General features: G+C 48.9%; 1 protein-coding gene across 1 annotated transcript in view; it reads right to left on the reverse strand.

Moving 5' to 3' along the window:
• Abca4 (ATP binding cassette subfamily A member 4) overlaps positions 1 to 26,211 on the reverse strand; it is a 124,033-nt gene that overhangs the window by 40,318 nt on the left and 57,504 nt on the right. The window contains exons 12-24 of the mRNA XM_004663937.2: positions 25,860 to 25,949; positions 23,331 to 23,505; positions 21,754 to 21,885; positions 20,289 to 20,428; positions 19,504 to 19,641; positions 18,412 to 18,605; positions 16,636 to 16,720; positions 9,817 to 10,022; positions 9,398 to 9,446; positions 6,235 to 6,497; positions 4,735 to 4,859; positions 4,222 to 4,320; positions 2,873 to 3,059 (exon numbers count right to left, since the gene is read on the reverse strand). Coding sequence (XP_004663994.2) covers positions 2,873 to 3,059; positions 4,222 to 4,320; positions 4,735 to 4,859; positions 6,235 to 6,497; positions 9,398 to 9,446; positions 9,817 to 10,022; positions 16,636 to 16,720; positions 18,412 to 18,605; positions 19,504 to 19,641; positions 20,289 to 20,428; positions 21,754 to 21,885; positions 23,331 to 23,505; positions 25,860 to 25,949 — 1,883 coding nt within the window. The remainder of the gene's footprint in view (positions 1 to 2,872; positions 3,060 to 4,221; positions 4,321 to 4,734; positions 4,860 to 6,234; positions 6,498 to 9,397; positions 9,447 to 9,816; positions 10,023 to 16,635; positions 16,721 to 18,411; positions 18,606 to 19,503; positions 19,642 to 20,288; positions 20,429 to 21,753; positions 21,886 to 23,330; positions 23,506 to 25,859; positions 25,950 to 26,211) is intronic.

Genomic DNA, 26,211 nt, shown 5'->3' on the forward strand with positions numbered 1-26,211 from the left:
CTCCCAGCTGAGTCCTTAGTGGTCAGCATCAGGCGCCTCTTCCTGATGCTGGACCTGCTGGAGCAGCTGCATGCAGCCTTAGAGGCTCTGCAGCCCCGACTGCACACTTAGCCGAAGCAAAGCAGCCTTTGGGGCACCAGGGCGGAGGCAAACTGCTCAAGTGCTTCTCTTTGGCCCCTTCAATGCTGCCGTGCAGTGGTGACTATGAGGGAGAGACCATGTCACTGGAGAACCACAAAGGCAGGCTCTCCACGATCGAACACACAGTAACGGGATCATTTATAAGCCAGCAACTGCGGGAGATGCTACTGTAAAATTCAGTTGGGCAACTAATCTGCTCTTTCTGCCTCCATTGTTCTGCGCTTTTCCATCAGGCACAGGTCCCCCCAGAATTAAAACAACTGTCCCCTGTCTCCCTTGATTCTGGGTTCTGTCCAGTGACACGGGAGTGTTAATGCTATGTGGATGCTTCTGGAAATCTTCCTGGCACACATTTGCATCCTTAATCCTCTCTTTTCTTCATCCCTTCTTTTGTTCTTTTGTTCTGTTGCCTGTAAACTAGTCTGGCTGGGGACTTGGAGGCCTGTTTAGCTCAGAGGAGCAACAGAAAAGAAGACCACGGAGCTCCCACATTAACTTTTCTTTTTTTCCAGGGTAGAGTTTCGCTCTAGCCCAGGCTGACCTGGAATTCACTATGTAGTCTCAGGGTGGCCTCAAACTCATGGCGATCCTCCTACGTCTGCCTCCCGAGTGCTGGGATTAAAGGCGTGCGCCACCACGCCTGGCTCCATATTAACTTTTACCTGGGCAAGGACCAAGTTGTGTCTTGTTTTATCCACTGTTAGTTTAAAGTTGTCATCACCTATGTTGACGCTAATCCTTAGTAACTCATTACCCAACTATTTCATTGAATCCTCGTAATAATGCTATGAAATCAGTGCAGTTATTCTCAACTTCTAGGAAAGGACAGGAAAGCTCAGAGACGAAGTGACCAACTCACGTCTCTCTGACTCCCACACCTGAGCCCTTTTCACAGAGCACGCTGACTCTGGGGATCATTCTCTCACTGGCAAGTCACGAGGGGGGCCATTCAAGGGCAACTCTGTGCAAGTCAGCTGCGAGACTGCTACCAGCCTGGGACCAATGAGGCATTTCTGATGCACACGCATGAGCGCGCGCACACACACACACACACACACACACACACACACACACTAGCTCTTTTTCTGAGAACTCTAGTGATCTAGCGATCTTCTTGTGATCTAGAGTGTGCAATTCCCAGAAGGCACTTCTCAGAGCATGGCCAATGACAACCCTGCAAATACACGTTGCTGGCTATGCCTGTGTGTGCATATACAAGTATGTGCACACATATGTTCATATATGACACATAGCCAACTTCTTTGTTCTTTTTCCTTCCTTCCTCTCCTTCCCTTCGTTTCTCTTCCTTTCTCCTTTCCCTTCCTCTCTCCTTTCCTCCCTCCATCCCTCCCTTCTTTCCCTCCTTCCTTCCTTCCTGTGTCAAGGATCAAACCCAGGCTCTGTCTTGCTGGGTAAGTGCTCTATCACTGACAGATATTCCCAGCCCCCATGGTAAACGTCTTACTTAAGCTGTTACAAAGGACACATTAGCATTTGAGAGTATGTCTGTGGTGGTTTGAATGTAAAATGTGTTCCCATGGACGCATATGCTTGTGATTAAGTCTCATAGTGTCTGGCTGGGGGACGTGCCGTGTCAGCGGGCGTGGGTCTTTGGGTGTTACAGTCCACCCCACATGTCAGGGTGTGCCAGCTTGCTCTACTTCCTCCCTGCTCCTGTGGAGGTGTGAGCCTGGCTGTCTGCCCGGGCCATGCATCATCACGTTGAAAGTTCCTTTCCAAACCCTGTCCTTCCATAACCTGCTTCTGGCTGGCTATTTCAGCCCAGCAAGGAGAAGGTAAGTGCTATAACATCACAGCCTGATTTATAAAGGAGAAAAGGCCTGAGTTAACACAAATGGGAGGCAATTTAAAGTAAATCCAAACACTGGAATTGTATGCAGATGTTGAAATGATGCAGATACATATTTACTGACATGGTTGTATGTTCACGATGTGCTATGAAGTGAAAAGAGCTGCTTCCAAGACAGTAATTTGAATGCAATCTTATTTAGGTGTTATTAATGGTTATTTCCAAGCAATGTTTGTTTTTCAAGGTAGGGTCTTGCTCTAGCTCAGGCTGACCTGGAATTAGTCTCAGGGTAGCCTTGAACTCATGTCGATCTTCCGACCTGTGTCTCCCAAGTGATGGGATTAAAGGTTTGAACCGACACACTGGGCCAAACAACGGTTTTTCATGACTTATCAGTGTTTACTAAATTTCCCACAATGAGCATATATGGCTTGCATAATGTTAAAGATGCGTGTGTTCATTTGCAGTGGCTGGAGGCCCTGGCATGCCCATTCTCTCTCTCTCTCCCCTGACTCTTTCTCTCTCTGTCCGTTGCTCTCAAAAAAAAAAAAACCCAAAAAACAAAAAACAAAAAAAGATGTATGTGTTTGTTTTTTGATTGCATAGGAAGTATTTGGTGGAAAATGAAGTGTTTGGTCAGTAACTTCCTCTAGGTGGCAGCAACAAGGTCCTGGGGAAGACCCTCTGAACAACCCAAGGAACTCCGGCTGGCTGGCTCTGGTCACTTTATCCCATCAGAATGTCACTGGGCCACAGGCTCCCGAGGCAACAGGCATTCCCCTATGGCTGCACTCGCAGCAGACGGGGCCTCGGTTTCTTCTGATGGGATGGAGGTGTCTGGGGGGAGGGGAGGGAGCCCCCAGCACCCTCGGGGTACTTGGGCAGATGGGGTCTTGGTTTCCTTCTGGGGGAGGGGGGTACCTCTGGGGGTGGGAGCCCCCCGGCGCCCTCGGGGCACTCGGGCAGCATGGTGAGCTTCTCCCTGGTGCTGCACTTGCAGGAGGGCGAGGGGCTGTCCGCTGTCCACTTCTGCTTCTGGAACAGGTGGGCGATGTTCGCGGACACGGCGGGAGTCTGCCAGGGGGTTGAATTGCCACAGGGGTACTCCCTCATGGAAAACAAAAATTAATATTGCACAGTCAGTCCCACAGTTGATTTTTTTTTAAAGTCTTCACTTTGTCATCATTTTTGTATTTTTTTAATATTCAATTTAATTTATTTATTTACTTGACAGAGAAAGAGAGAGAGAGAGAGAGGGAGAATGGGCACACCAGGGCTTCCAGCCGCTGCAAATGAACTCCAGATGTGTGCACCCCCTTGTGCATCTGGCTAATGTGGGTCCTAGGGAATCGAACATGGGTCATTTGGCTTGTGCAGACAAATGCCTTAACCACTAAGGCATCCCTCCAGCGCCCCCACCCCCCAGTTGATTTTCAAAATATCTCCCCAGCCCTCTTCCTCAGAGCCACAGTTTTTCTTTATCCTCTTGGGGGTTAGATTCTGCTGGAGAACTAAATTTGTCAAGACTAGAGTTTCGCTGATGACACAGTGTGGGCTGGGAAGAGCCATTTAGTTTGTGGACTCTGCCTGGCTCCACTTTTTTTAATCTCGCAGCTCTAGCTTCTGACAGAGAGAACAAATAATGGAAGAATCTGATTATTGTCTGTTATCATCTTTATCAGTAGCTCTGAAAAGGACTGCATGTGAGAAAATGTGAGAAATTATATTGAACCTTAAGGATTCCAGGTAGATTTTAACCTTTTTTTCTTTTAATATTTTTATTTATGAGAGAGAGGGTGTGGGAGAACATGAGAGCTTCCTACCACTGTGGACAAAATCCTGATGCATGTGCCTCTTGGTGTGTCTGGCTTTACATGGGAACCGGGGAATGGAACCCAGGCTGGCAGGCGCTGCAGGAGGCGCCTCTAACCTCTGAGCCATCCTCCTCCAGCCCTTGACTCTCCTTTCCCTGCTTAGAACAATAACGGGGGGCTGACCATAAAGTCACTAATGCTGCCTGTCCTCAGTTCTCCCACAGCCATCCTTCTCCTTCCTCTTCCTGCTCCAGCTTTCCAAGTGAGTTTTGGGGACTCATGTGACATTGTAGGCTTTCTCTACTGACATATGGAGGACTGCCTAATGGTGGGCTTCCTAGCAGGGAAATGCTACAAATGTGTGAAGGAGGTGCTGCCTAGAGCCGTGTGACACAGAGCAGGACCCAGCGTGGCTGCTGGCGCCGGGCAGGGACGCAGGGGTGCGCGGGGACTTACGGAAGCCATTCCTCTTTCAGACAGCGGTTGCCAAAGCCCGGCTTGTTCAGAAGGACATCTGCCAGTAACTCAAGGTGCTCACTGCCCGGCTCGTCCATGCTAGATGGGGGGACGGGGACGGTGAGCTGGTTAGTTGCGTGGCCGGGACAGAGTGGATAAAACCAGCTAACAAGCAGATTGCAGTGTTTGCTGAATGACTGCTCCATGCCAGGCATGTACACGGGGCATGGGACAGTGCCCAGCATGGTTCTGGCTCTCCTGGGACTGAGAGGGACGCTGCTGTACCACTTATAAGTCTGGGGGGAGGTCTTCTATAACCCCAGAAAAATGGGGCTCCAATCCACTTTCCCAAGCTTCACATCCTCCTCCCGGAGTCTCCTTCCTCTCGCTGCCTGCTGCATTAGCTTCCCCTCTAAGAACAGCCCCCAGGACCCCTTCCACAGGGGGAAGCCTCTGGGGAGTGACCTCTGGGGAGGTCAGGGCCCTTCTGCCAAGGGGGATGAGTGTGCTCACCTGAGGAACGTGTACTGATGCCCGTACATCCAGGGGTGAAGGGTCAAGGCGGGAAATTCACCAAATGGAGGCACGATGACGGAAAGCATCAAAGCCAAAAACACAAAGGTGGCCGGGAGAACAATCTGGAGAACAAGCGTGCAGGTATGAGCTGAGGTACGAGGTGGTGAACACGCAGGGAGGTGTGCATACACCTGCTCACACACATACCTGTAACCATGCATGCACACACATTCAATCTTGCCAGCATTTATTTTGCCACCCCCTAGAGACATAATCAGAAGGACGGGCCTCTAGAGGAACGTCATAGGCATGTGTAAAAGGAAAGAGAGAAGAAAACAGAATGTTCTTCTCATCATCAAATAATCTGAATATACACAATGTCCAACCAGAGTCCAAAGCGTAGTTCAAAGAACCAACACATTACTTGAAGCTCTTTGAACTAGAGTTCCCTGTGTGTGTGTGTGTGTGTGTGTGTGTGTGTGTGTGTGTGCTTGTGCATGTGTGTGTCCATGTGAGGTCAATTTCAAGGGTTCTCCTCAGTCATCGGTACCTGTGCTCTCACTTCACCTAGAGCTCACTGGTTCCACTAGATTGACTAGGCAGTAAATCCCAGGGCTAACCCCGCCTCGCCTCCCTAGCGCTGGGATTAGAGCGCTCACCACCATGCCTGGCATCTAACGTGGGTGCTGGGGAGCCAAGCTCAGGTCCCCATGCTTGCATGGTAAGCCCTCTACCTACTGAGCCATCTGCCCAGCCTCAGAGTTCCATATTCTGAATGGAAAAGACAGAAAGAAAAAAGACAATGGTCTGTTCCATAGGAGTATTATAAAAATGACGTTCTAACTTTACCCTTTGCTGTAAAAATAACATGAATAGATTTAGTACTATCCTATTTCCTTCCTTCCTTTCTCCCTCCCTCTCTCCTTCCCTCCCTCTTTATTTTCTGTCTTCCTACCTTTCTCATCCTTTCTTTCTTTTTCTTTCCTTCTTCCCTTTCTTTCTTCCTCCCTATCTCCCTTCCTCCTTCTCTCTCTCCATCCCTCCTCCCCTTCCCTCCCCTCCCCTCCCCTCTCTTCTCCCTTCCTCTTCTTCCCTCTCCTCCCCTCCCCCCTCCTCCCTCCCTCCCTCCCACCCTCCTTGCTTCCTTCCCAAGGTAGGTCTCACTCTGTCCCAGGCTGATCTGAAACTCACTCTGTAGCCCTTGGCAAGTGATCTTCCTACCTCAGCCTCAAGTGCTGGGATTAAAGTTGTGTGCTACCACACCTGGCAGCTATCCTATTTTCAAAGTGGGGTTTATGCTTATCCACGAAGGTCTGTATTCCCCAGAGTCAAAATAAAGCTTAGGCAAGAGGGAGGCAGGGCTGACAGGTACTGAAGAGGGTGTTCTGCGCTGTGGCTGAACCCACATGCATGGAGCTCAGGAGAGGACCATCAAAGGCCCAGGTCAGCACAGCCGTCTGGGAGGCACGACTGATCTCAGCCCCTCCACACCGATACCTGGGCCAGGAAGTCCTTGTAGCTGCGGACGGTGTGGTGGAATCTCTTGATCAGCAGTGCCTGCACGTGCTGGAAGACCAGCCGGGAACCTGTGTTGAGGGGGGTGCCAGGTTCCTGCGGCTCGGGGGAAGGCTGGCCCTCAGGGTGAGTACCCTGCCCTGGGCAGCAGGAGTGGGAAACCTCAGCAGGCTGCTTGACCTTCTCACTGGGATCCAAACCAGGGTGTCGGAAGTTGGCGTATTCTCTTTTCTGCTGAGTGCCACCTATTTGGGGAGACTGAGTTGATCATTTGTAAGACAAACAAAATAGTTACTCTTTGTTTTTTGTTTTTTTTTTTTTTTTTTTTTTTTTTTTTTGGTTTTCGAGGTAGGGTCTCACTCTGGTCCAGGCTGACCTGGAATTCACTATTTCACTACGCACTGTCAGTGATCCTCCTGCCTCTGCCTCTGCCTCCTGAGTGCTGGGATTAAAGGCGTGTGCCACCATGCCCAGCTAAGAGTTTACTCTTTATACACAGTTTTTCCTTACGATTCAGTCACCCTTCATTTACAGTAGCAACAAAATACCAGACCGGGTAGGTTCAAGGCTGCTCTTGCCTTCTCAATCTTCTTATCAGCCTCCCGAAAGTGCTGGGATTATAAGTATGTATGCCGCTACAGCTGGAAAATTACTTTTTTGAAAATGTTCTTTTTTAATAAAAACATTGTATTTATTTATTTGCAAGCAGAGAGATACAGAGAAGGAGAGACAAGGAGATAGAGGGAGAGTATGGATATGCCAAGGCCTTTAGTCACTGCAAACAAACTCCAGATGCATGTGCCTTTGTGCATCTGGCTTTACATGGGTCCTGGGGAATTGAACCTGGGTCATTAGGCCTTGCAGGCCAGTGCCTTAACCACTGAGGCATCTCTCCAGCCCCAGAAAATTGTCCTTTAATGATCCATTTTCCCATTCTCAATAGATGGAATCACATAAAATTGCTCAAAAACCGTTACCAGCATTAAAGAGAATGATATAGCGGGACTGTGCTGGCGTTAAGAAAAGTCTAAGACAACCGAGTAAAAAGCAGGGCATAGAACAATCTGCATAATAGGTTCCCTCTCAGGTTAGAAAGTTGTGGGCTGGAGGGATGGCTCCGTGGTCAAGAGTGGTAGGGCCTGAGGAGATGCTCAGGTTAGATACCCAGGACCCACAGAGGTAGAAGTGCACGGCCACGCCTGCCCCTAACCCAGCCTCACAGGGAAGCAGAGACCTGAGAATCACTGGAGCGTGCTCTCACTCTCGCCTTCTCCCCCTCCCCTTCTCTCTTTCTCTCTCTCACACACACATGAAACCTGCAAGTTCCAGGATCAGGAACAGACTCTGGCTGAACTATGAATGGGTGCAAGAGCACTGGAGCTGGACACCCGGCATTCCTTTCAGGCCAGTGCAGGTGAGCACACCTTGCCACAGGTGAGTGTGTGGGGTGCTACATGGGCATCCATAGACTTATGCATATATCACACACACATATCACACCATACACAGATACATACCCATATACCACATACATAACTCCATACACATACACACATGCCCCCATACCACACACATCACTCCACACACATACATACACACCCATATACCATACACACACCACACCATACACATATATACACAATCATGTACCACACACACATCACACCATACACATATATATATATATATACACCCATATATCACACACATATCATACCATACACTTATACACACACCTATATATCACACATACATCACACCATGCACATATACACCCAAAGTGTGTTACAAAGACAAATGACATCTTAAGTACATTTATACATAGCTATGAGGCTCTGAAAGAATGTCCTCAATTGTCAACAAGAGTGCTCCTAGATAGGCTAGGTTGGGTTGGGGTGGGGAAACTTCAGCCTGTTGAGCATTTAAAGTTTTGAACAAAATGTATCCCTTATTACTTGAGCATTCAAAAGCATAAAAACTAGAGTCCACTTGGTTCTTTCTGAATTCTTAGTGGCCATTGAGAAATGGTAGCAAAACTAATGATTCTTGTACGATGTTTTAATTTAAGGAAGTGACTCAGACTGTTTTGAGTTGGTTTATGTAGGTGGCTGGGGAATTGAACCTGGGGTTGGCAGGCTTTGCAAGCAAGTGACTTTAACCACTTAGTCATCTCCCCAGCCTTGAGAATTCAATGTCTGTATTTCCAAAGCTTGAAAGAAAACCTGGGCCCTGTGATGAGCTTTTCCTGCTTTCTCCAGAGAAACCCTCTTCCTCTCTCTACCAGGATGGCCACTAGGTAACTGATGTGGCTGGTATGCATAGCCAGTGGTCATCGTAGGCATGGCTGATAAGTACTGGGAACTACTCAGAAGCTAGGTGAAAACTAAGGTGATAGGAAAGAAATGGGAAAACATGGTGGTGCACCACACTGAGGAAGAGGGGGAACCAGTGACCCAGAGTAGCTGTATGTCTTTGCCTGAGACCAGGAGAGAAGGCCCAGTAAGAGGGTTTCAACAGAGCTGGTATGTGGACTCATGTGCTGTCAGAAGTGTTTTGTGCCGTGGCACACAGTTTGCCCCTCGTGCCTTTCCATCTGCACCTCATCTTGCTCTGCAGTGAGCCTTCAGCACCCACAATGCTCTGTATGGCTGCGAGGTCAGTGGAAATCACAGGACCCGCCCAGGCCGACACAAGCAGAGACAGAAGCCTTAGGGATTTTGGTCCTCCAGGATTTCAAAGTTGATAGGCTACTAACAGCATTTAGAGTGATTTTATCTTGATCTCAAAGGGGCCAGGAGACTCAAGCAGGCATCTGGGCTGCATTAACTGTCACCACTATCTCTAAGGTCTCTGCAGACAGGAGTGAAGCACAGGCCTGGTGGAGACGAGAGGAGATGACGGGGACGTGCTAGGAGCAAGACACTGGGGGTGGAGGAGGAGGAGAAGTCTGGGGAGAAATCTCCCAATCTGACCTTGATAAGAATACTGGCTCATCTAGAATGTTCCTACTCACACTCAATTCAGTTTCTTCTTCCTTTGTCACTCACAATCACTATGAAGGAGTATTTGCTTGTTTTTGTTGCTTTTTGTTTTTCAAGATAAAGTTTGGACAGGAAGGGACAAGCCATTGGCCCCAGCACCATACCAGTGAACAGAGATCCCGAATCAGAATCCGCTGTGACCTTCAGGAAAATCTGTTGAGAAAGTTAAAAAAAAGAAAAGAAAGAATTTGGTTTAGACATTCTTAGTCTAAGAAAAATCTACACCCAGATCCATTTTACTGGGAGCTGTTCCCTCGTGGGAAGAAAAGACATTCTAACGCTTTATCTGAGAACACAGTCCTCTATAAATGCAAGAATGTAAGCACACAGTGCCCACAACTACGTAAACTATGTGTGCATGTGGACAGAGGTGGGAGGAAGTCAGCCAAGAATGAAGATAGCGGCTACGCCTGGGTGGGGGGATTAGGGCATTTTTGCTTTCTGAGATTGCGCTCTGTTAGACTTTTCCGAAGAGCCGCCTCTTCTGGCACTAGACAGAAACCAACTGGAACCTCTGTCTTACCTCTTCCAGGGGAGTGTCAGAAATTCCGAAGCTGCTCAGTCCCAGGTCGGCCAGGGTCTCCTCCAGCTCCCTGAAAAGGCTGGCATAGGCTCTTTGCTTGAAATTCTTGTTTGGGAGAAGGAAGATAAGTTCTTGACCAATGCATTCCACCAACTTCGCGTCTGGAACATGATGGCGAACCAAGCCCATCAGCTCATTCACATCCCCTAGGACGTGAAAAGAGACTGACATCAGCTCAGCTCGAGAACCTGCATGACTGTGCTTGCTCAGCTCTCCCCGCACTTGAAGAAGAGGCATTCTGTCATTCGCCATCAATTCTTTTCCCTCCCCCTTCCTCGCTCCCTCACTCCCTTCTTCTCTTTCTTTCATGTTTTCATTTTTTAAAACTTATTTGCAAGGAGAGAGAGAAAGAGAATACAAGAATGGGCATAACAGGACCTTCTGCTACTCTCAAATGAACTGCAGATGCATGTGCCACTTTGGGCATCTGGCGTCACGTGGGTACTGGGGAATTGGACCTGAGCCATCAGTCTTTGTGAGCACATGCCTTAACCCCTGGGCCGTCTCTCCAGCCCCTTTCATGTTTTGAGTCATGATCTCGTGTAGCCGGCTGCCCTTGACGTCACTATGACGTAGTTGAAGCTGATCATGAACTCTTGATTCGATTGCCTCTGCCTCTCAAGTGCTGGGATTACAGGCATACGCAACCACACCCACTTTAGGGGGTTTGGCTGAGGGGGAGGAGTCACATTCTGGAGGTCTGGTTGGCCTGGAACTCATGACGTAACCCAGGCTGGTGTGGAACTCATGGCAATCCTGCTAAGAGCTGAGGTTACAGGTGTGAATCATTACAATTAGCTCTTAACATCAATTCTTTTGGAGAACTGGCACTTGCCAAGCCTGCTTTTAGCTTAGTTGGCACCATGATAGATATAAGGGTGCCCTGTGCATGCTGCCTGGGCCATCCAAGGGAGGGAGGGCCAACTTCCTCCTTTGTCCAAGCTAACAGGCTGTTTCCTCAAGGCACGCTAAATTGGGGCAGATTTTCCCCTAGTCTCCTCATGTGTGAAAGGGGAGTGCCCACCTCGCTGCTGTTTGCGAAGATTGGGCTAGTTAATGCGCGCATACCAACTAGAGAGCTGCACCGTGCAGGAGAATATTCACCACCGCTGAACTCATGCCCAGGGGTTCAGGGAACAAGCTCTTATTCCTGGTTCTCATTACCTGGCAACTTAAGACTTAAGACAAAGCTTCCTTTTTCTGCTCTGGTCCAAGCAAACTCTAGGGAGCATGCCCAAGATGCACGGTAAGAATGGTGTGAATCAGATGTCTTCTATACACTCGTGTGCTTTGAATGCTAGGTTCCCAGCTGATGGTAGTTGGGGGGGGGGTAGAGCCTTGCTGGAAGAGGTGTGTTGTTAGGGGTGTGCTCCGGGGTATTGTAGCCAGGTCCCCCTTGGCAGAACTTGCCTCACTCCTAGGCTGCTTTTTCTCATCTTCTGTGGCAGAAGTGATGTCTAGCCTCTCTGCTCATGCCACTCCCTCCCCCACCCCCGCCCTGCCATCATGAAGCTTCCTCTTGAGACTGTAAGCCACAAATAACTCCTTTCCTCCCATGAGCAGCTTTGGGTTGGATGCTCTGTGCCAGCAGCAAGAAGTGACCACAACAGATGCTGAATGAAATGTCCCTTTTCCAAGTCATCCCCATGCCTGCTCTGACTTCTTGGGGAACCACCCCATTTCCCTTCATTGCATCTGCCTCCTCGAACAAAACACAATTCAATGCCCAGCAGCTGCGGCAGCAGGAGGTTGAAAGCCACAGAGAGAGGAGGGCTCAAGGCATGAGCCACATGGCAAAGAGGGCTGACCTGACACTCAAGCAGTCAGAATTGGACTTTATGCAAAAGCATGTGTTACTATAAAACTGAAAACCTAACTCAAATAACTTGAAAGCACACACTTGGGCAGACTTCCTGGCATGTCAACCTTTGAAAGAATATTTATTAATTTGAGAGAAAGAAAAAGAGAGTGTGTGTATGAGTGTGTATAGTTATATCAAGGCCTCTAGCAACTGCAAATAAACTCCAGATGCATGCACCACTTTGTGCATCTGGATTTAAGTGAGTCCTGAGGAATTGAACCTGGGCTTTTAGGCTTTGTAAGCAAGTGCCTTTAACTGCAGAGCCATCTCTCCAGGCTGCATCTTATCCTGAGAGGATATCACAAGGAAAGTGATTCTAAAAGCTTAGAAACTTTGGTGGATTTGTGAGGGGGAGAGTGGGGATGGGAAGGGAATTATCATGATTTATTGTCTATAATTATGGAAGCTGTCAATAAAAAGTTAAGAAAATTAGAAGCCTGGTGTGGTGGTGCACGCCTTTAATCCCAGCACTTGGGAGGCACAGGTAGGAGGATTGTCGTGAGTTCGAGGCCACCCTGAGACTCCATAGTGAATTCCAGGTCAGCCTGGGCTAGAGTGAGACCCTACCTCAAAAAACCAAAAAAAAAAAGAAAGAAACTTAGAACTTAACTCACTTTTTTTGAGGCAAGCCCAACAGACTGTCCGTTTTTCTTTTCTTTTCTTTTTATTTATTTATTTGTTTGATAGAAAGTGGGAGAAGGAGAGAGAATGGGCACACCAGGGCTCCAGCCCACTGCAAACGAACTCCAGACACATGTGCCCCCTTGTGTATCTGGCTTATGTGGGTCTTGGAGAATCGAACCTGGGTCCTTTGGCTTTGCAGACAAACGCCTTAACTGCTAAACCATCCTCCAGATCCTGTCTTATTTTTATGCAAAAGATCGAGAATATGTGTGTGTTGAGAGAGAATTGGCATGCCAGGACCTCTAGCCACTGCAATCAAACTTCAGACGTGTGCACCATCTTGTGTGCATATGCAACCTTGCCTTAGCATCGCCCTGTGTGTCTGATCTACATGGGTTCTAGAAAGAGGGTCATGGGTTCTTAGGCTTTGCAACTGCTAAGCCCTCTCTCCAGCCCTCAATTCTTTTTTTTTAAACTTTTTTTTGTTTATTTTTACTTATTTATTTGAGAGCAACAGACAGAGAGAGGAAGAGGGAGAGGGAGAGAAAGAGAGAGAGAGAGAGAGAGAGAGAGAGAGAGAGAGAGAGAGAGAGAGAGAGAGAGAGAGGGAGAGGAAGAATGGGCACGCCAGGGCCTCCAACCACTGCAAATTCGAACTCCAGATGTGTGCACCCCTTTGTGCATCTGGATAACGTGGGTCCTGGGGAATTGAGCCTCGACCGGGATCCTTAGGCTTCACAGGCAAGTGCTTAACCGCTAAGCCATCTCTCCAGCCCTTTTTTTGTTTTTGTTTTTTTGAGGTAGGGTCTCAGTGTAGTTCAGGCTGACCTGGAATTCACTATGTAGTCTCAGGGTGGCCTCGAACTCATGGCAGTTCTTGTACCTCTGCCTCCCAAGTTCTGGGATTAAAGGTGTGTGCCACCACACCTGGCCTCTTGATTCATTTCTTGAGCCAAGTCCTGTTATATAGCCCAGGTTGGCATTGAATTCACAATTCTCCTGCCGCAGCCATCCAAGTGCTGGGATCACCAGATGTGCATTGCCACACTCAGGGCCATGGCTTTTGAGGCAGTTTTCTTAGAGAATAAACACCCCTCAGAGGATTCTTTCTTCGACCCGATTGGAGGGACTAGCTGGCTTTCTGTCAAGATCTTTGTGCTGAGCTGGGATGGAAGGCTGTGGCGCGTCACACCTGCAAATTGGACTCGATTGTCTTCAGTTCTGAGATGACCTCATACCCGGCTGGGGAGTTCTTTACCCGAGGAAGCGAGGAAGCGGCTCTGCCCTAGCTGCTTGGCAGGGGTCATGGTCATTGTTCACTTAGGAAGGAAATGGACCCGAAGCCACTAGATTCCCAGGAATTGTGTCTTCAATGTGTGTCAGCCTTCCAGAAGTATGCCAGTCTGCAAGAGAGTCCTGTGCGCATGTGTATGGTATGTGGGTGTGTGAGAGTGAAAGGCAGCCAAGCAGCTGACTGCGGATTAACATGACCTCCCTTATTTGGGGCATGATTACTCACTGCACTTTCCCCCATTCCTACATCCCTATTCTATACAAAGAAAGCCTTTGAGTAGAAATAAAGCCACAGGGGCTGGAGAGATGGCTTAATGGTTAAGGCACTTGCCAGGGCAGCCTAAGCACTCATGTTTGACTCTTTAGGTCCCACATAAGCCAGATGCACAAGGTGACCCAAGCGCGTAAGATTGCACATGCGCACAAAGTGGCACACACATCTGGAATTTGATTACAGTGGCTGGAGGGCTCAGGGCACCAATTCTCTCTCTCTCAGTCTCCACTCTTGCTCTCACTCTTACACTCATGTTCCTGCATTAGAAAAAAAAAAAAAAAAAGGTCAGTCTTTTGGGCTTGCCTCAAAAAGAGAAGAGGAGGAGCAGTAGAAGGAGGAGATAAAGCCATAATTTAAAAAAAATTGGGCTGGACAGATGGCTTAGCAGTTAAGGAGCTTGCCTGCAAAGCCAAAGGACCTCGGTTCAATTCCCCAGTACCCACATAAGCCAGATGCACAAGGGGTCGCATGCACCTGGAGTTCATTTGCAGTGGTTGGAAGCCCTGGTGTGCCCATTCTCTCCCTCCCCCTCTCTCTCTGTTTCTTTCCCTCTCTCGAATAAATAAATAAAAAGAAATTTTTTTAAAATTATGTCAACCAGATGAGTTTCCGACTTGATTCTGGTGAGCTACAGTAATGAAATACATTAGAATGAATTTTTAAAGGAAAATATTGGGCTGGAGAGATGGCTTAGCAGTTAAGCACTTGCCTGTGAAGCCTAAGGACCCCGGTTTGAGGCTCGGATCCCCAGGTCCCACGTTAGCCAGATGCACAAGGGGGCGCACGCGTCTGGAGTTCATTTGCAGAGGCTGGAGACCCTGACGCGTCCATTCTCTCTCTCTCCCTCTATCTGTCTTTCTCTCTCGCTCTCAAACAAATAAATAAAAAATTTAAAAAGGAAAATATCAATTTATTGACTAAGATTCCAAAAGGAATTTTCAGAAACCCAAGAGATGCCCACATTAAGGCAGGCAAGATGCAGGATCAGAGACATGATCCTAACAAGCTTGTTCTGCTCACCAGCAGTTCTGCCAGTGTGCCGAGGACAGGGAGTGAAGTACTGGTGGTGGGACTCTTGGAATTTCTCAAGGTTTCCTTTTTTCATTTTGGTTTTTGAGGTAGGGTCTCTCTCTAGTCCAGGCTGACCTGGAACTCACTATGTAGTCTCAGGCTGGCCTTCAAATTCACAATGATCCCCCTACCTCTGCCTCCCAAGTGCTGGGAGCAAAGACATGTGCTACCATGCCTACCTGAATTTCCCAGCTTTTAAGCACAGTTCATAAATATTGCCTAGCTTTCTTGTTCTGCCAGATTTAACTAAGCAATTTCTTTAGGTTTAGTGGGGAAAAGTGTTAAATACAAAATTGCTTTTTAAAAATTTGTTTGAGGGAAGGAGGGAGGGAGGGGGAGAGAGAGAGAGAGAGAGAGAGAGAGAGAGAGAGAGAGAGAGAGAGAGAGAGAGAGAGAGATATTGAGCATGGATGTACTAGGGCTTCCAGCTGCTGCAAATGAACTCCAGATGCATGTGTCACCTGTGTACCTGGTTTATGTGAGTCCTGGAGAATTGAACCTGGGTCCTTTGGCTTTGAAGGTAAGAACCTTAACCACTAAGCCATGTCTCTAGCCCAAAGTTGCCTCTGACAAGTAGATACTTTCCTCTGTTCATCAAGGTGGACTAGCACCTCTAACTTTACTTTTTCTTCTACAGAGAATTATCAGATACATGTGACACTTGCAAAGATAGTCCCATGGGAGGCGTGGGTGTAGGCATTTTAGTGAAGACTGCAAATAACTGTTGCCAAGCGTTTGAGGACCCTGAGGTGAGCTCTGCCAGGGAAACCACTGCATGCACAGTGAGAGTGCTTATCTTATCACATCTCCTGCTGATGTGCAGGAGTGCTCCTGAAATTCAACATGACCAAATTCAAGGGAGAATCACTGGGAACTTTGAAGGTGTTGGGAGAGCTAGGGGCATGTGACATTAGATAGAGATGCTGTACATCTCTATCTGCAAGCTCGGATTCTCCAAAAGCTCACAGAAAGCGCTTAATCACCATTGTTCCACCAGAGGGCGCCATGGGAGTGTTTCTAGGCCCGAGGAATGTAGTTTGGATACCAGGCAAGAGGATCTCAGGAACCCAGATTTATTGTGGAGAAAGGGAGGGAGTGAAGAAAGACTGGGTTCCTCACTACAGGGACAGAGCTCTTAGGTATGTGACCTCTAAATCCCTTTGGGAATGGACAAAGAAGTTCAGAGAAAAGATGAACAACTGTGTGATCTTGGTCTTAAAAGGTGTTCTCTTATAGGGCCAGGCCTGGTGGAGCACGCCTTTAATCCCAGCCCTCGGGAGGCAGAGGTGGGAGGATCACTGTGAGTTCAAGGCCACCCTGAGACTCCATAGTGAATTCCAGGTCAGCCTGGGCTAGAGGGAGGTCCTGTCTTGAAAAAACCACACACACACACACACACACACACACACACACACACACTTGCCTGCCCAGGTTCAACTGCCCAGAACCCACATAAGCCAGGTGCATGAGACCCTGGTGCACCCTTTCTCTCTGTGTGTCTCTAATAACTAAATAAAAACAAGATATTACAAAAGAGAAAAAAGGTGTTCTCTTTGCTTCCATTCATACCAGACACACCTCACCACAAAACATGGCCCCACGAGCAGAACTGAGGTGTTACCGGCCTGGCCCTTACCATCCAAGACTTGCTCCTCGGTTATCTCGTCCACGCGGGCTGGACACCGGGCCGAGAAGCCCTTTGCTGCGCAGCTGCAGGCGCCCTGCAACAGACCGACAGTCATGACTGCAGCACCCACTCCCTTTACCAGACGCCACGTCCCTGGTGCAGCTGCTGTCACCCCTGCTTTGTGTGTTTCTCATCACCAAGTGCAGTCAACACTTTTTTTCCCCCTTTGCTATTTAATCTATTAATCCATCTGAACATTTTGCGGGTGTGGCTTGCTTGATTCTTATCCTGGAAAATGAGTGAGTCAGGCCCAGAGAGAAACAGAACGTCAAAGGATCCCTCTGGCTTGTCACGAATCATGTCACGACTGTGATAGATCTGTGCCCGTATGTGACATTCTGCTTCCCCTGGCCCCTGTGGACACACACTGGACTGAAAATCTACCCCGGACGAGAAAACCTACAGCACTGGGTGAATAAAAAGTGCTATAATATGCTGAGCGTGGTGGCGCACTCAGGAGGCGGAGGTAGGAAGATGGCTATGAGTCTGAGGCCAGCCTGAGACTACATAGTGAATCCCAGGTCAGCCCGGGCTACAGGGAGACCCTACCTTGAAAAACCAATGATAATAATCGTAATGCTACAATATAACATCAGAGGCCACTGGAATGCGTATGATGTCTGTTCTGGGGAGCTCGGGGGACAATTCCTAACACTTTATCTCATTTACGTCCACCGCAGCCCCACAAACAGAAGCAAGCATCCAGAGCCTCACTGTCCATGCGGGGAGTGACGGTAGCAGGGAGCAAAGCCCTTTGCCCTGGATGACATGGTCAGCACTATTGGCAACCCAGACCTAAGCCTGGGTCTAAGAAAATGTCCACTGGTCTCTGCTGGTTAGGTGTTCTTTTTTTTTTTTCTTTTCCATGTTTTTCATCATTTTTAGGTTCCTAAGGAGGCTTTTCCTTAGATTTCATTTACTACTGGAATTAAATTTCATTAGAAAATAGCAGCCTAAATAATGATTCTTTTTTGTCCCCCTTGCATGTATATGTATAGCATGTGTGATGTGGTAGCCAGAGGAAATGTCTGTCACTCATTCATGTAGTTACTTGAATATTTTTTTCTTTTTCTTTTTTTCTTGAGGTAGGGTCTCACTGTAGGCCAGACTGCTCTGGAACCCACTCTCTAGTCCCAGGCTCGCCTCGAATTCACAGTGATCCTCGCATCTCTACCTCCCCTGTGCTGGGACTAAAGGTGTGTGCCGCCACGCCTGACTCATGCATTTCCTTAAAGTGGATCTCTCTCTGAAACAAGGCTGTGGTTTTCACATCCGCTAGCAAGATTCTCCGTCCTCTGCTCCCTGCAGGCCTGGGGTTCTAGGTATACATGGCCATGCCCAGCTGTTTCCACGGGTTCTGGGGAATCACATTCACACAGTCTCGGGCCGTCAGCTTGAGCAGTAAGTTTTCTTAACCACTGGGCCATCTCCTCAGCCCCTGAATGATATTCTTCAAGTGGTCTAATCTTGCATGCTAAGATTCACTTCTACAATGCACCAAGTGGCATGTGGGGTTTGTAGTACTGGTGTGTATTAATTTCAGGTTCTTTACGATTGGTGGTTGCATTTGAAGGGGGAAGCATTCCTACAGGCGGCTTCTGAAAGCAAATGGTCCAGAGACAACGACCCATGGCCACAGCGTGGGTGGATAAAGATGTCTGGAGTGGCAGCCCCATGCAGTTTCTTCTCTCCCAGGGTGGGCTCCTTGCCTGGGCAGACACATACCTCACAGCCACCTCTCTGGTTCTGCATGTTTTTCATCTTGCGAACCAAGGTCAAGTAGAATCCTGTGCCAAAGCAGTTCTTGAGGAAGAGCGGGGTGCCCGCGCAGTAAAGCCGTCCCTGGGAAATGATGGCGATGCGGTCTCCAAGGAGGTCAGCCTCGTCCATGTGGTGCGTGGACATGATGATGGTCCTGCCTGCGGGGGTGGGGTCAGAGGCGTCACCAGGCAAGGTGGAGGGTATACGATACAGCCACCTCCCAGTGATATGGTCCCTCAAAGTGGGACCATAAGTAAAATCAAAGTGACTAATTCTGCAGCAAGCTCAGGGATGAGGATCGTAACAGCCATCAACATTCATTGCCTCCTGCATATTGTCACATACAGTATCCCTTCACCAAACTCAGCCATGTATGGGACACACTCAGCACTGCCGTTAGCATGCCTACATGGGGATCTATACGTCATTCTCCAAGCCATTACGCACTCCCCTGGTGCCCTTTGTAAAGAGCACACACTCCTGACTAACTGAAGATGACATTAAAAGAAGTCAGCAATGCAGACTTTAGCTCACAACCTTCAGGAAAAGGTGTGGGGAAATCCAGTACAAACAGAGGAGGCTCTCCACACTGAGTGGGAGTAAACACACTGTCACTTCTACAAGCACTCTGCTTGCTGACTCTTCTGGATGTGAGCCCAGGACCTCTGGAAGGTTCTGGGATAGAAGGGAAAAGCTCCCATTAGGAGGCAGTCATCACAATATGTTCCCCTCATACCTGATTACAAGTGATCGTGTAAGAGATAAGGAGTTTCTTGGGATGTCTGAAGGTGACACAAATCCCTTGAGCCAAAAGACAATCCCTCTAGTTTAGACCAAAGGACTGTAGTTTGTGAGAACTTTCTAGAATATTTTGGGAAGTGGGCTGCTCCATCAGTAACTCCCTTTTATATTTATGTAAAAAATCTCAGGAATCTTTCACTTGAACTTGGATTCACAGATAAAGTCTTATGTAAGTACAGTTGTGGACAGATGTGAGAGAATGGGGTGCCACCAGAAGCCCCAGTGAGAGCAGGGCTATGGGGCGCTGGTCCTCACCTGAGCGATACTTCAGAAGCAGGTCCCATATGGAGCGCCTGGAGTAGGGGTCCACCCCAGAGGTGGGCTCATCCAAAACCACCACCTTGGAATCCCCCACGAAGGCAATGGCGACAGACAACTTCCTCTGCATGCCACCTGGAGGCATAAGGCAGATGGGGATGGGGGCCACAGGGCCTGGGAAACAGTCACGAGACAGGCCCGGGACTGCTGGCATAAGAAACCCCCCTAAATCCAGCACTGGTTTGTATCCCTGACTCCTTAGATGTTCGTACACTGCTCAAACCCTAGTGACACCCAGACCTCATGAGTGCAGAAAAGGCCACCCTTGCTTGCCTCCCAGCACCTGACCACCTGTTGTCTGTTCTTTTGTATTTTATTTTATCTTATTTATTTGACAGAGAAGGAGGGAGAGAGAGAGAATGGGCGCACCAGGGCCTCCAGCTACTTGCTAATGAACTCCAGACACATGTGCCCCCTTGTGCATCTGGCTAATGTGGATCCTGGAAAATCGAACCTGGGTCCTTTAGCTTTGTAGGCAAATGCAAATGCCTTAACCACTAAGCCATCCCTCCAGCCCTCGTCTGTTCTTTCACTACAAGCCAAATGCCCAAACATCAGTACAAATGAAAGCCCAAGGTGCAGGACAGTACTCCACGTGGAGAGTGACGCAGGGCGGGCAGCAGTGGCGGACTCTGGCACACTGTGCCTCCCTCACCTCCCAGGTGCGCTGGGAAGCAATGGCTGTGCCATCTGGGGCCCTGCCTGCTCCCTCCCACCCGCACCTGACAGATCCTGGGCCTCCTCATTCCTCTTGTGGTGGAGGCCTGTGTCCTCCAGCATGGCTTCTGTCTCCAGCTGGGCCTCCTCCCAGGACCTCCCCTTCAGCTGGGCATAGAACAAGATGTGCTCGGCCACCGTGAGACTACGGAGACAGGACAGTGGGGAAAGCGGCGCACTTAGCAATTCCACTTCTAGTAATTTCTCTTAGGAAATAAAGGTGAAGGTGAAGGCTTGGCATCATGGTATCATTTATGCAACACAAGCAATTAATCCTGCGGGAATACCTAATGAGGGGATGGCTCACGTAGCTTCATGCATACAATGGAATAGTGTGTAAACACTAAAGACATAAAAAGATGGTTATTTCTTTAAAAAAAGCAATCACAGGCTGGAGAGATGGCTTGCCTGCAAAGCCTAACGACCCAGGTTCGATTCCCCAGAACCCATGTAATCTAGATGCACATGGTGGTACAAGAATCTGGAGTTCATTTGCAGTGGCTAAAGGCCCTGGGACGTCCATTCTCTCTCCCCTTCTCTCTCTCATGAATAAGCAAATAAAAAGAAAAAAGGCAATCACATTTTTAAAAAGTCAGGTTACAAAATTGTATGTATGGTTCTGTTCTTTGTAAGTTTAAAGTCTCTCTGTGTGTTTACACGTGCACAGGAGAAATTTTGGAAATGTCTGAAGGTGTTAACAGTGATGGTCTCTGAAGGACAATCACTAACTTTTTATTTAGCTATCTTCCTTCCACAATGACTACAGAGTTTTAGAAAAGAAATAATAAGCTGGGCATGGTGACACACGCCTTTAATCCCAGCACTAGGGAGGCAGAGGTAGGAGGATCACCGTGAGTTTGAGGCCACCCTGAGAGTACATGGTGAATTCCAGGTCAGCCTGGACTAGAGGAGTGAAACCCTATCTTAAAGAACCAAAAAAATAAATAAATAAAATAAATAAATAAAAGAAAAGAAATAATAAATATTATATGGCAGAGACAGAGAAAGAGAGGGAGAGGGAGAGAGAGAAACTGATAGGCCTCTGAAAAATCAGTCTTTAGCACCATATCTTAAAACAAGAAAAAAGAAACAATGCTTCTCTTCTTTCTGGTTCCTGACAGGAAGTATTTCAGGGCTGAGCAAGGGGCCCTGTCAGAGAGAAAAGACACTGTCACTCTCTGAGGAGGAGGGGAGACCTTAGCTCTGTTCCAGAGGCATAGCACCACATTCAGAGGAACGATTTTCAGAGGAAGCAGGACAGGGGCCTGGACCCTGGGGAACACCAGACAACAGGACGGCGTGCCGCGCTGCAGAGGGGACGGGGGCTGTGGGCAGGGTGAGGCCAGGGGATGAGGTACATTTCTAGTAGACTTTCGTTTTTCCCTGTGGTTTTGGGCATGGAGCCCAGGGCCTTACCCATGCTATGCCAGTACCTTCTGCCATGGATACCTTCCCTCCAGTTTCACTTACTGGTGGTACAGGATGTTGTGCTGGGGACACATGCCCAGGCTCTGCCGGATGGAATTCAGGTTGGTTTCAATGTCCTTTCCCCCAATGAGCACTGTTCCAGATGTTGGCGGCAACAGACCTGTCAGAATGGACCTGCCAAACAGCAGAAGAGATGGTTGGACAGTCTAGGAACTTGCCAGGGGCAGGCAGCTCCATACTAGGGTCAGGGGGCTCTCAACAGGGATTCCTGCTTGTATATAGTCTCAGGCTGGCCTCAAACTCACAGCGATCCGCCTACCTCTGCCTCCCACGTGCTGGGATGAAAGCTGGGTGCCACCACGCCTGGCATTGCTTGTGGCTATGTATCAGATGCACACCTGCATTAGCTGTGGGTCCGGAAGTTTCCCCCACATAGCTGAACACTAGTATCTTCAGGCTTCAGTGCACACGTCTTTCTTCTGTACATTTTAGTCCCTGGTGATCCCTGGCCAGTACCAGTGGGCTATGGGGATCTCAGCCTTTGCTATGATATGGAAAAGCCAGTGGCTTCATTACAAAGCCCAGGTAAGACCCTCATGATGGCGAGGGCCCCGGCCACCTATATGTTCAATGTGTATGTGCTGATTGAGTGAAGTCAGGCATGGGATTTGCCACTAGTTACATCATCTTTGGATCTCAAAATTAAAATCCCAGGGTTATGCTCCTTTTAAAAAGAATTACAATGAGAAGAAATACATCTTCTGTGCTTGGGCAGTTGTCGGGGGTTAAAGTTTAAATGCATTTAGAACACTGCCAGTGTGCAATAAAATGTGAAAATATGATTACCAGCGTTACTAAGCATTGTGTTCAACTCCCACGGGAAGTCACATTTTAGAGTGGATGGAGCAATGTGTTGGTCTTTGAGAGCTCCCGGGGTCCTGGGTGGGGCATCCAGTTCTCTGACCATATTAGTTAGCAAGGAGAGGGACTTAGGGCTGCCACACCCAGCTCTGCCCTGAGTTCTAATAAAATCTCAGGCTGAGCTCTGGTAGATCCACCACTAGAGGGAAACAGAACCAAATGTAATGAATGGCACGGGGCCCCACATTCCATTCACACTGAACCACCCAAGGGCGCATTCCAGCGCTGGGTGGACACTGCGGTTCCTTCCTGGGGCTCTGCAAGAAGCCAAGAACTGAAGGCCAGCTGTCACATGGCTGGCTGTCCCCTGAGAGGTCTGTCTGGGAATCCTGAAGTTTCGATTCTCCTCCATCGATGATGCTCGGGTCCCATAGAAGGCCCTGATCTCAGAGGTCTACACACAGCCCTGTGTTTTCCTTGAACTTGACCTTCAGTTGCCAGGCGGCTGCTCCAGGGGCTACACTCCCTTCAATCTCAATGCTACTTGTGAGGATTAAATGAAACAATATATGCAGTAGGTATTGACTACTGCAGCATGCTTTAGAAATTACTGAGAACACACATTAAAAGAAAATAGAGGGCTTTTTTTTTTGGTCACCAACATTCAGTGGGGACGAGAGGGCTGAGGCTCATGGGGAGGATAAAGCCAGGATCTGGTGGACGACAAGACAAGCTTGCCTCTCTGCTATACAACTCACAGGGTGGTGGTTTTCCCTGCTCCATTGTGACCGAGGAACGCAGTGATCTGGTTTTCGTAGAAGGTGATGTTAAGGCGGTCCACGGCCGGCCGGCTACCAGGCTCAAAAATCTTTACAAGATTGTTCACACATACTCCAGGTACCAATCCTGGGAGCTCACGTTCAAAGAAGGAGTCTTGGAGGAAAGGACACATGACATAAATACACTGTTTCATGTACGTAAGCTTCACAGTCCTTTCAAGTTGCTTCCTGCCACTTCACTACCTGTCAGAGGGGTAGGGTTCCAAACAGGGGACTGAGACCACAATGCTTTCCTTGGGAATGGGGAGTTTTATTCTGAGAGGCTCCGAGTGGGGGTTTGGAGGGAAGGGGGAGGGGAATGAATTAGGAAAACCAGTGGTGGATTAGCTGGGGATGTATGTAGGGTGTGAGGCAGGAAGCGAAGGAATAGGGCGAGATAGAGAAAGAAAGGAGAGAGATGTGTGTGTAGGAAGAGACATACAGAGACAGTGAGAGATCACAGAGGGAGATACGGAGATCAGAGGACGTGCACCTTACTTCAGAAAAGAGAGCGAGGAAGGGGGGAGAAAGAATGGCAGCATCAGAATGGCATGGCAACTTTCCCAGTGGAAGCAGGGGCTTCTGGAGGCATGAGCTAGTGTTCAGGGAAGGGGTCAGAGTGACTAGACTCCCCTGTTGGGTTTTGGCCAGGCGGTAAGGGAGGGAGGGGGGTGGGTAGGGTGCTCTGAGACTACATACCGCACCCTATGGCTTCACCTTTGTAGGGAGGGCCAGAACCACACTGGTACTACTCACACTGAGCACTGACTTGGGATTTACTATGTGCCCGGCACTGCCTCAACTGCTTTCCACAAATTACCTCATTTCACCCTTATGATAGCCCAATGCCCTAGGCTCATTTCTATATTTTTAATATTTTTAATTTTATTTTATTTCAGAGAGAGTGAAAGGGAGAGACACAGAGAATTGGCACACCAGGGCCTCAGCCACTGAAATCAAACTCCAGACATGTGCGCCACCTAGTGGGCATGTGTGACCTTGCACTTGCCTCACCTTTGTGCATCTGGCTTAGGTGGGATCTGGAGAGTGGAACATGGGTCATTAGGCTTTGCAGGCAAGTGCCTTAACTGTTAAGCCATCTTTCCAGTCTATAGACTCATTTCTATAGATGAGGGAATCCAAGACAGGCATCAAGTGTCCTACGAAGGTCGCATGGCTCATAAGCAGCAGAGCTGAGTTTTGAACCCAGACCTGTGATTCTCCCAGACACTCCCTACCCATGCACAGAGTCAGTTCTCAGCTTCATCTCTGGTCCTAGGCTCTTGTTTTCAACAGACTGGGAGAATCTTCATGAATTTCTGGAAGCATTTCAGGCTCCTCCATTTCTTCCTGAAATGCCATTCCCCTTTAGAAACCCCCCCCCCCCATGTCCATTCCCAGAACCACCATTCTCCTAATCAACCTTGCTTGAAGTCTGGGGTCAGCTTTGACCAGAGCTGACTTCTCACTTCTCAAAACTCCAGGACTCTTCCTTACCGCTGTTACTCAATACCCCCTTCTGTCCCCTCCAGCACTAACCTTCGTTATGTTTTCTGCTTCTCCCTCACCCCCAGCATCTGCTTTCTGTAGCTCACTCTTTGTACCATGGATTACTGTCTGAATATTTTAATTCTCAACATTTTCTCCCCCACTCCCTTCCAAAATTCTACTGTTTCTTCTATGGTCTCCTGGCCTCATCCAGCTCAGATGGGATCAGCCCCCTCAGTCCCCTCCCCACATGTTACCCTTGCATAACCACTGTTGCCTACAATCCAGCTCTGTGAGATGCTGTTGGTGGAGGCTGGACCCTCTCGTGGCAACGTCAGCCCAAGTCAGAGCCCACGCACCTATCTACATTCACAGCACTTGAGTCCGTGGAGAAATACATACATACACGTAGGGGTGAGATATGCTGGGAGAAAGACAGAGCTGATTCAAAAGGGAAGACAGGGCAGCAAAAGCCAGGGACACAAGTCATGTGAACGGGAGCCATCAGTCCAGGAATGATTAGGTAACTTCCACATCAGGAAAGGCTTTTGATGGCCTGAATGAATGGGCTTTTGCATGTGTAAACCGTGAGTGAAGTGCGGTGAGCTCTGCTAGACTCTTTCCTCTTGCACACAGAAGCATTTATTTTTGTCTTTCCTCCTAGCTCATATCCGCTTTAAGTCCCAGTGACCCGAGTCATTGTTCTGGCTAAATCCCCGGAAGTCAGCGCATTCGTGCAACTCACTTGGGGTTTGCCTAACAAGGGCACACATACACACTGCAGACTCGGGGCTCGGCTTTCTCCAGGAAGCGCGTGGCCACGTCTGGGCTCGCGCGCTCGGGCGTCACACGCCACACCGGCCAACAGGGGGCGCCGGTTTCCCGCGCGAGCTCGCGCCGCGCATGCGCAGGCCGTGCCGGTGGCCCTCGGTAGGGCGCCACCTTTGTCTTGCCTCCGCCCTCCTCTTTTGGGGGTTTTACCATTTATTCCTTCCGGGTGTTCCGGATCCTCCAGCTCCTCCGTCAGGGGTTCAGTCTTTTCCAGGAGTCTTTCTTCTCTGGTTGAACACCCTGTACCAACCAGAAAGCCAATGTTACTCTCCCAGCGAGAGCGGAGAAATCAGTGGAGACCGGAAGGGGGGGGAGCGGAAGGAGCAAACAGGTTTCCCACCCCAAGGGGAAGAGTTTGCTCAGAAGGCTGAGCCAGCATTGCTCGAGGGACCATCCTGCTGCCCGTCGTGAACCAGGCCATGAAGTGTTCAAGCCTGATTGTGCCATCTTGGCCACGCCCAGAGGGAGTTTTGTAATTGGTGCCTTAGAAGTAAAGTTTCGC

This window comes from Jaculus jaculus, chromosome 19 (assembly GCF_020740685.1).
Source record: "Jaculus jaculus isolate mJacJac1 chromosome 19, mJacJac1.mat.Y.cur, whole genome shotgun sequence".
NCBI lineage: Eukaryota > Metazoa > Chordata > Mammalia > Rodentia > Dipodidae > Jaculus > Jaculus jaculus.